This window comes from Chrysochloris asiatica, unplaced genomic scaffold (genome assembly GCF_000296735.1).
Source record: "Chrysochloris asiatica unplaced genomic scaffold, ChrAsi1.0 scaffold00007, whole genome shotgun sequence".
In the NCBI taxonomy this organism is placed as follows: Eukaryota; Metazoa; Chordata; class Mammalia; order Afrosoricida; family Chrysochloridae; genus Chrysochloris; species Chrysochloris asiatica.
In genome coordinates, this window is record NW_006408525.1 from 4396046 (window position 1) to 4406656 (window position 10611).

General features: G+C 41.1%; 1 protein-coding gene across 2 annotated transcripts in view; it reads left to right on the top strand.

The window, feature by feature from the left end:
• AP2B1 (adaptor-related protein complex 2, beta 1 subunit) overlaps window positions 1-10611 on the top strand; it is a 151074-nt gene that overhangs the window by 133527 nt on the left and 6936 nt on the right. For both annotated transcript variants that reach the window (XM_006832331.1, XM_006832332.1), the window contains 2 exons: window positions 3446-3530; window positions 4465-4551. In XM_006832331.1, the coding sequence (XP_006832394.1) occupies window positions 3446-3530; window positions 4465-4551 (172 nt within the window). The remainder of the gene's footprint in view (window positions 1-3445; window positions 3531-4464; window positions 4552-10611) is intronic.

Sequence of the window (10611 nt, forward strand, 5' to 3'; positions counted from 1 at the left end):
CAAGTGTTATCTAAACCCAAATTTTGAGTAGTACATATTACAGTCTTTCTTGCTGAAAGGAGCCATAGTAGCAAAGTGATGAAGAGCTTAGCTACTAACTGAAATGTTGGCTGTTCAAATCCACCAGCTTCTCTGAAGGAGAAAGACGTGGCAGTCTATTTCTGTAAAGATTACAGCCTTGCAAACCCTGTGGGGCAGCATTACTCTGTCCTACATAGTGGTTACGAATCGGGCTGCGAACCTCAGGGTCAGCAGTTCGAAACTACCAGCTGTTCTGTGGGAGAAAGATGAGGCTTTCTGCTCCCGTACAGATTTACAGCTTCGGAAACCCTGTACAGGGTCGCTATGCGTCAGAACCAACTCCATGGCATATAACAACAACAAACAGGGTCACTATGAGTCAGAATCAACAGCACATAACATTCTTACTTGTTCTAGAAACTGAGGAATGCTAACAGTAGTGAACAAGAGACAAAAATCCCTTCCCTCCTGAAACTTGGAATGTATGGCACAGGGACAGACAACAAGTAAACAAATAATTAAAATACGTAGTATGCCAGATGGCAGTGAGGTCAATGGAAACAAAAATGTAACCAGGCTAGGTAGTTCTGGAGTGGGTGGATAGTAACTTTAAAAATAGGTTGATCATGGAAGAACTGCCTAAGAAGATAATATTATCACATTAGATCACATCGTGGGAGATCATCACACAGCTGCCAAACTATTGACAATCTTGGTCCAGTCAAACTGACACATATTTTTTGGGAACACAATTCAACCCATGACTTTCCATCTTTTGGTCCCCCAAATATGTGTCCTTGCCACTTGGTATCATCCTCAGAATCTTCCAAGTCCAAAATCAAACCTGTGGCAAAATTTCTCTTCATCGATGAATCTGGAATACAGATTACCTGCTTCCAAAGTCCCATGGTGGAACAGGCTACAGGTAGACATTTCCATTACATATGGGAATAATTGGAGGGAAAGAAGGGATAACAGGCACCAAGCAAATTAAAAACCTAGCAGAACAACTTATATTAGCTCTCAAGACTTGAAAATAATCCTCTGCTCTCTGAGACCATCTAGGCAATGGCCCTTCCTTCCAGACTCTGCATTCTGGGTAGAGGCCTCTCAACCCTGGGCTTCAGCTCTGCCTTCCAAGCCCACTGGATGACAACTCTGCTCCCTTGACTTTGGGCAGCCCTAAATGGTACATCTGAATGGTGACCCCAGCCTTTCAGCCCCAACAGACTCCATCATTCTGCACCATTGGGCATAGCAGCCCCACCTCGTTATCTTTGGTCAGAGGTCCCATCTTAAAGGTAGCCCCACACTGCAGAACTAAGTTGATGAAGAAGCCAACTCCTTGAAACTAGGAAACTGTGGTCCCACCCTTGGGAACCCAGAGGTCATGGTTCTACTCCTTGAGAGTCTGGAGGTCATTGCCCTACTACCTTCTGAGACTGAGGCAGCTCTGCTTCTATTCTCCTCGTCTTCAGCTTTTGCTTCCTAGTTCCATGGTCTCTAGAAGAGGACAGCCTGGCCTCTGCTCTGCTCCAGCAAGTGTGATTTAGCTCTACTGATAAGAGCCTAGAGGCAACCTACTTCACCAGGAAGCCTCCAATGATTTGGGGGATTTTTTTTTCTTCTCTATAAAAGAGGTGAGGCCTTAGGTTAAGAACCTCCAGAGGACACGTATTTTCTGTATCTTTTTTTTTTTTTTAAGTTTTTATTGTGATTTGAGTGAAAGTTTATATGGCAGATCATCAGTTTTTACATTCAACAAATCATATACTTTGTTTCATTAAAGTGATTATAATGCCCTCCATGTGCCATCAGTTAACAGTACTTCTCTCTATTCACTTTAGCTCTTTTTTTTTTTAAACACTCAGGCATATATAATAATTTAAACCACCAAAGGGCACATTGTGCCGCCAACTCTTAGTCTCTCTCTTCTCATGAATCTAGAGTCCTCAACTGTTCCCTTTCTCCATGTCCTCATCTCTGCCTCCATCTCTGGTGTCACTGCTTCTCTGGATAGGGCCTCACAGTACTCTTGTGCTCTTTTTCCTTGATGGCCTTAGGGTCCTCTGCTCCCAGACTTTAAGATTAACTACTACCCCCTTTTTGTTACAAAACTCCTACTTTTACAATTGTGACCGTCATAATTATGATATGCTGTATCTTTTCTTATATCTCAAATGCTTGGAACATTGTGAACATTAACTCCTATGCTTAGTAATTGGAAGGTTAAAAACACATGCTAAAGGAATGTTAATTGGACGATTTCTTTGTGGAGAGAAGGCTATGTCAGGTAGACATAACCAAACAACCAGGGAAGAATAATGTAAGAGCAGGAAGGTGAGTTATTAAAAACATAAAAGAACTGGAAGTCCTTTGGAAAGAGGATATGTGGATCTCATAGCCAGAGTTTGGATGAAGAGATAGATATGCTTTTCAAGTGTGGACATTTGAAAAAAAGGGAAGAGGGTGACTATAGGGAGAAAAATAGTGATATAGACAAGCACTTGTTTTTTCTTAAATTTTTAAGTAGAGAAATAGGCATGGTTGCTGAGCATAGAACTTGCCCAGAGAAATTTTCCTACAGTGACAAGAGCACAGATCAGAAAACTGTTAGTGACAGAAACCAGTGGGAAGTGGTGGTTTAGAACAGTTTTCCTCTTCCTTTCTCTCTTACAGTATATGGTTGTTATGATCTGCTACAGTGGAGTCTGCCTGCTCCTGAATGTCCACCAATCAGTGTTAGCCCTGAGTAAATTTATTGTGGCTTTTAAAAATATATAAACTGCCTCCTCGGAATGAGCTTGTACTGTGAGAAGAAAGCACATGTCTTCACTTGCCTGAGTGCTGTTCCTTCTTTTAGCCTTCAGGCTTACCCTTACTTGAACCACAAGCTTTTCCCCATCATGTTGTTTCATAATTAAGTCACTTCTGACTCGCAGCAACCATATTCACCAGGTTTTCCTACTCCAAATCTTTTCTTGAATCCTAGCTCTTCGGAGTACTAGCTGGATATTCACTTCATCTTTCTGGACCTCAATTTCTTCATGTGTGAAAATGAGAGGGGAGTGATCTACTTTGTTGGCATAGTTAAATTAAGGAGTAGAGTTAATGTTAATAAGTACTTAAAAAGTGATATTAATCACAAAACAACGGAAGATAACTGAATAGATTATTCTCCATCTAGAAGGTGTGCCTTGAAGACAGTCGTCCTGGAGAGGTGGAGCTGCAGGCTGTCTCGTTGCTGTGCCAGGGCAATAAATGAGGCTGGGCTTTGTTGTGTATGGGCTGCTGGGTCTTAGTTTGGGCCCTCCACTGTCTGAAGAGGAAGAAATAGGGTGGTGTATTTCTGGACACATAACTTCTTTTTCTCCTACTTAGCTTCCTATGACATCCTAATTTTCCCTTGTTACTTTCCTGACAGGTGGCGGTGAAAAACAATATTGATGTCTTCTACTTCAGCTGCCTCATCCCTCTCAATGTGCTTTTTGTCGAAGATGGCAAAATGGGTAAGCATGTTCTCTTGTCTTGCCAAATACACCTCTGCCCTTCTTGTGAATGTCAGGCAGAACATAGCCCCAAAGGTGCAAGTTAGTTTGAAGCATATGGGGTAAGGATATTTGAAAGCTCTAACAATCATAGTTGTGCTTGCTCTGCTGTCGGTCTTTCATATGGAATGCCCATTATCTAAGTAATCCAGCCACCCCAGAATACAGAGCAAGACTGTAAGCATCTGGTGATAGGTGGAGTTGAATCTCACGTTTATTAGCTGTGTGACCAGTGCCAAGATGTTTTATCTTTTCTGAGTTTCCACTTCCAAGTTTGCAAAGCAGGGATACCTTTTATAATAACCTAATGAATTAATGCTTGTAAAATTTGCACTTAACCCTACGTTAAGTTCTTTGTCTCGTGTTCAGTAATTTATAGTAAGCCATTAGTACTTCTTTTGTGGTTAGAGTAAGTCCCAATGCATAGTAGCAGGTATAGTGTTTCCAAAAGGGACTGGTGGATTTAAATTGCCAGCCTTGCAATTAACCTACAGTGCCACACCAGGGCACTTAAATTATATTATAACTTAATTGATCTGATTGGGTTGACAAGACAGTTGTAATTATTAGTATAGGGTAAAGATTTTAAGGCTTAAGAGGTTATATAAGACTTCCTCAAAGTTACTCGAACAGGAAGACAGTGGAGCCAAAACTGAAACCTTAGATGGTCTGACTCCTGAACTCTTGCCACCAATCTCAGTAGCACCAATGTGTGGTTAATTAACCTGAAGTGTAGCACCTCTGCTTAGTTATATTGGCTCCAGTCCCGGACACGTCTGGCTGTAATGCAGGGAGCCAGCACCTCAAAGGGGAAATATGGCACAGGCATCAGAAACCAGAAATCTGACAGATGGTGCACATCCTTTCTCCCCTTCTGCTTCCGCTCTGCATACAGAACGTCAGGTCTTCCTTGCAACGTGGAAGGATATTCCCAATGAAAATGAACTTCAGTTTCAGATTAAGGAGTGTCATTTAAATGCTGGTGAGTAATGACTCTAAATTTCACTTCATCATAGCAAAGCAAATTAGATATGTGAAATTTTATCTTTGCTTTTTTTATCTGCTTGTTTCCACATCTATCATGTTTCTAGTGGTTATAAAGGTAGATACCTCACTGTGCACACTTGTCTTTAAAGATTCAGGGGTGTATGAATGTAGGTATTCGATTACTTATAAGCTAACAGATTTAGGAAACAAACTAGAAGGGATTCATCTGCCCAGTTCTTCAGTAGGTAAAGATGTGTTAGTCATGTTTCTTGAACACCCTAAGCATCATGTACTTGAAGTGACTCTTGAACAGGATGTGTATGCTACTAAGAATGGAACGAATCACTTCTTTATATTGGCCTTCAGTATTGGAATGCTATATTTAGAATCCTGTGTTTATAGTTAAATGAGAATGCATGGTTAGTGATTAAAGCCTGGTTGGTAACCTTTTTCATTCAACCTTTTTCATTTCATTTATGCCAGCTTTCGTATGATATAATCTCTTGAATCACAAGTGAAAAGCCTTAGACCCTTTGTAGTTAATATAATTAGTATAATAGAACATAAAAGAGGTAGCCCAACAGAGAAACAATAGCAGCTGTCAGTCCTCAAGACTTGTGTTTACTGAGATGTTCTTCATGAGGAAGGAACCCTTCATCTGTTGAGTCCTGCCTTTGTCCCAATCCTCTTTGTTGAGGTTAATACACAGCTGTATGAGTTTGGATGAAAGGGCGTCATGGTGCCTGGTCAGTTCTGCTGTCTTTCTCTGCTCATGGTTTCCTCGGAACATGACTGTCTTTCCTAGAGGGTTTTAACATGCTGCCAGTCTCCTGTTGCAGCCAGAGCCTAATACTGGAAACGGGGAGGAAATATAGTAATTCGGAAAGAAAAAGAGCACCACTGTCTTCTCATTTCAACTACTTTTGCATTTAACTTTTGTTTGTTGTGCTTCATGATGTATTTATCTTATTTGTTTGGACAAATCTTCTCTTGTAAATCTTTCCAGTAGGACTTTGGAAACCCAGTTAGATAGTAAGCAGCTTCCTCCTGCGAAACCTCCTTTTAATGTGATGAACATAAAAGCCCTTTCTGAAATTTTCTGCTTATTGTTGAGTTGACTCACAGTGATCCTATATAGAGTTCAGCTGGTGAGCTTGAACTGCTGACCTTGTAGTTCAAACCAACTTTGCAGTTCAGCACATTAACCCACAGTGCCACACCAAGACAGCCCTGCTTATATTATACTCTCAAAAATGACAGGCAGACAGACTGGCATCTTTGAGTGTAGAAATTTCCGGTGGATGTTTTCCTAAGAGTCAGAGAGGGTTTAAGGAGAGAAGCTTCTGTAATTTCTGTAGCCAGTTAGTTAATTCTGCTCAAGAATAACACATATCTGTCTTTTTAAACATATTCTTAATCTAGATTTTTTTATCCTGACTGATGATGTATCTGTACTTCACAAAACAATTATACTCAAATTGAGCCCTGTGTGTGTGCCATCCTTTAGGTAGAGGCAGTGTTGTCTGTCTTTCTCATAGAAGCTCATTGGTCAGTTAAAGGAGACTGATGACTAAGGGAGGTTGAGCAGTTTTCCACTGCACAAGTCCATCTTCCAGGAACCATCCTGTGCAGAACCCACAGTGGCTAAGGATGAGAGCTAGAGGAAATCCTATAGAGAAATGGCCTCTGCACCCAGCTGAGAAAAGAGGAGGCCCCTGGTTATAGTCACTCTTACAGTAGTAGGTCTAATGGCAGCAGCTCTATTTGTTGTTGTTGTTGTTGTTGTTATTAAGTGCTGTCTACTCGGTTACAACCCATAGTGACCTGGTATAGGGTTTTCGAGGAGAGGCTGATGAGTTTCAACCACTGACCTTGCAGTTCAAACAGACCTTGCAGTTGAGTGTTTATTCTACAGTGCCAAACCAGGACTCTAGCAACTTTATAGTATGTTCTTAAGAATATTGTCCCTCAAAAGATGGGGTGGGGAATATGGTGCAAGGCTAACTAAATTGAAAAACTGTACTATAGTTTGTCTCTTGTAGGAGTAGTCATCATGCATGACACACTAAAACTCTGAGATGTTCTACATTGAAGAAACTGGTTTAACTCAGTGTGGGCTGACTTTATTTGACCATGATATTTTAAAATGCATGATGTTTATGAATATCTGTGGAACACCAATGTACCTTAAACATAATCTGGGAAATGCTGGCCTAGAGAGAACAGAGAAAGACAAGAGTCCTTGGAAAGCAAGTTTGCAGAGTTGGTTTCAGTAGTCTGGTATGAAAGACACAGGCTTTTTGAAAAAATGGATGTTTTGGTGACTGAGGGCTTTAGTCTGGCCTTCAAAGTAATAGAAAAACTATATCCTTCAGCTTCCAGATTAAAGTTCAGAACCCTTATCGCACCTAATTGTGTATTTGTGAGCTTACCAGAGAACAATCTGACCTTCCTTCCAATAGACTAAGTTCCTTTGATGTAACCTTTCAACAGTTTCTCAGGCCAAATCTAGTTTTGTTGTTGTTGTTGTTGTTGTTTTTTACTTTTATGTGCATTTTATTTTAAGTTAAATTTACTCCCGAGCCATAAGTTTTTGTTTCTTCAGTTTCTTCTGAGATATCTTTTTCTTCTGGGCAACCTCCTCTTCTGGTTGGTTTAGGAACAATTTGTTCCTTTTCAGTGAGGATCATCTCAATATGGCAGGGGGAGCTCATGTAGGGGTTGATCCGACCATGAGCTATGTAAGTTCGGCATCTTGGGAGCTTTGTTGACCTGGATATGCTCAATGACCAGAGAATCCACATCTAAACCCTTAAGTTCAGCACTGCTCTCTGCATTTTGAAGCATGTGCAGCAAAAAATCAGCACTCTTTTTGGGCCACCGACCCTGTGTCCAACCCCACTGTTTGGCCTGGGCACACCTACCAACGCCACCATTGTAACGTCGGAATGGTACACATTGCTTCTGCAAAGTGACATCTTTAAGATACTTGGTGGCTTTCCGGATATGCATACCCTTGATGGCCTGGGCAGTCTCACGGGCGTTCTTAAAATGGACCCAGAGATTTGAACCTCTGGATTTGCATGATTTTATGGGGTTTTCTGGGTCAAGTGAGTAGCGAACCATTTTGTGAGATTACCTCGGGCCGCTTACAGGAAAAGCCAGGCCAAATCTAGTTTTGACCAATTCTGCCATGGCCTCATGCCCAAAGCCATCATGTTCTCACACTAAATCACTGCTAATCTTGTAAATGAAACCCTTCCTTTGACTCTATCCCAAGGTCTGGAGTACCCTGGCCTTTTCATTTCCTTCCAGTCTTGAGAGCTTTATTAGCGTAAGCATTTTCTGTTTTGGTGCTTTCTGATTCAACACCCCAGGTCTAGCTGAGAGCTAAAAATACCAGCCTTTCCAGCTGATCTGCCCTAATCACAACAGCACCAACACTTTAAATAGCTTTTCTGTGACAGCATAGACGTTTGACAGATGGAACTAATACTCTGAGGGGTACAGGAAATCACTGCCTTACAGGACTTACCAACCTAGTGTTGATCTTTGGTTTTGCTCTGCCATCATCTCTGGAGAATAAAATAGAATGAAGTTCTCTTCCCAAGTCTTAACAATTAATCATGTTTAAATGGAAAGGTATATGATAGGGTTGGTGCTGCTAATTGCGTAAATGCTAGAAAATGTTAGATCAGAAAGGCACTAGTGCAGTGGCTTCCCTGCTTCCTAGCGCTGATCATCTTCACACGGGGATCAAGAGATCTGTGTGAATTTGTTTAGCATCATATCATTCATTACTGCTGCATTTGGGGTTAGTGTATGTATCTGAGACCACTGTTTTAATGTACGAGAAGTACTTAATCTCCAACCAGATCCAGAAAGAAGTCTTTGGAAAGTAGTTCTACTAACCTCTTTTTCTAAATTGAGTGTTATTGCACTCTGAAAAGCTCAGAGAGAGGCTGTATTTATTTTTACTAGTTAGGCACTGTTATTATTGTTGAGTGCTGTCAAGTTGGTTCCAACTTACAGTGACCCTCCCTGTATAGCGTTTCCAAGGATCCACTGGTAAATTTGAACTGCCAACCTTGTAGTTGAAACCAACCTTTTGGTCCAGTGTGTATCCTACAGTGCCACACCAGAACTCCTTCCCAGGGGTTAGGGATATAAAAAGAAAAAACAAAGCAAAAATGATATATTGTCAAAAAATATATCGTAGTCTGACTTCCATTTCTAGTCTTAACTACATTTGGCAAAGTCTGACTGTCTTGCAATCTGTAAATTAAGTAGAACCTATAAATCGTCAGTGCAGAGTTGATAGCTAAGGTTGATAAGGCTCGATTTCATACGTACTTATATTACAGAACCCTCCCTGCATTTAGTCTTCTGATAGAATCACAGCACAATCATTCAGTAGGAGCAGAAGTAATTCCTCGCCAGTGCTTCCAGATATATTCAAATTGCATCCATTCCGCTTGCTTCTACCTGGCTGTTTGCCACAGTTTTTAATTCTGGAAGGAGTGAGCGAGTGCTTGTGTGTGTTTCTGTTTCCTTTCTCTTTCAGAGGTAGTGAAATCATGAGACGTCTGTAGGAATCTGGGCCTAGCTTAGTAAATACAGTTTAGAATGTGTTTGTACTACTGCAACAGGTAGCTCTTCGACAAAGACTCTGACTCTTCAACAAAGAATTTTTAGGCCATTTTAATAATAGTGCTACCTTAAGCATATGGCCTATAAGATAAGCACTGGACTGCTAACCACAAGTTTGGTGGTTCAAACCCACCAGATGCTCCTCGGAAACCCTACAGGGTCATTATGAGTCCGAACCAACTCAACAGCACTTAACAATAGTCAAAGGATTAGTGAACCACCTTGGACTGGTGTTGCTTAGCAACCCAGCCTAAGCTGTATGGGCCTATCATCTTGAGAACCAAGGTGACAGCCAGGACTGACTGACGCCCACTCCCACCCCTAAGAAGGTGATTTTAAAAGCATATTGAGGTCCTCTCCCCTGGCAGTACTGCATGTAGCTACCCTGAGATATACTTATGCTCTTCAGATAGAGCCAGTTCGAACTTAAGTTATAACTTCTCAACTTGGTGTGAGTAAAATTCTAGAGATAGAAGAGGGAAAGTGAGATAATAGCAAAATGGTGAAAGTGTTTAATGGGGTTTTACTGCCTTCTCCCCTGAGCTGTGTCACTGGTTTGAATTTGGGAGAAAGACATCAGGCAAGAGCTACCTCCAAAATTACCTGCATCTATGAAGATGGTGCTTAGTACCTGTTATCTCCAGGACCTGACTCAGAGATTTATGCACAGATATTGATGACACATACCTATTGTGTCCCAGATACTGTAGTAAGCACAGTGATGAAAACTCCAAGAGCCCTGTGCTCAGAGAGCGTACCATCTAGGAAATTTAGCAAGATCATCCATCATGGCAGCCTTTCCTAGAGAGCAAGTAGTATACAACAGATTTTTATGCAGGGCGAATTCCATTCCTAAAGTAGACATGAGTAATTTGAATTCTCATCAGAAATTAACATGATAAGTTATCCGCAAAGAAGCAATCTGTAGCCTTGCTTTTCTTGAAGTTTCCCTTTCTCTGATGCTGTGACAGCTTTCATATTAGCAGTAAAAGAGCAAGGAGAGAGATACTAGCCTTTAGTTCTGGCATGTCATGCGTCCTTCATGCTGTCATCAAGCGGATGAGCCAAAACACCAAATCTCTTCATTCTTGCCCTTAGTGGATGACTGCCAAAGTCTCCACTCTGACCACCAGCAACAGTTGGGGCTCCAGGGTCTTACAACAGTCACTTGTTGCACAACTTCACTCTTTTTCAGAGTTTCTTTGTTACGACAGGTTGTTTTATTATCAATTTGGAGGCATGGTATTCCCTAAAGCATAAGAAATCATTTGTTAGGTTTGTTTTTTTTCCCATGTTTTATTGTGAATTATATGATAATTTTACATGAGAGAACTTTAGTTTTGCATTCATTCCACTGTATATCATTTCATTGCCATGGTTCCAATCCCCTCCATGCATCATCAAC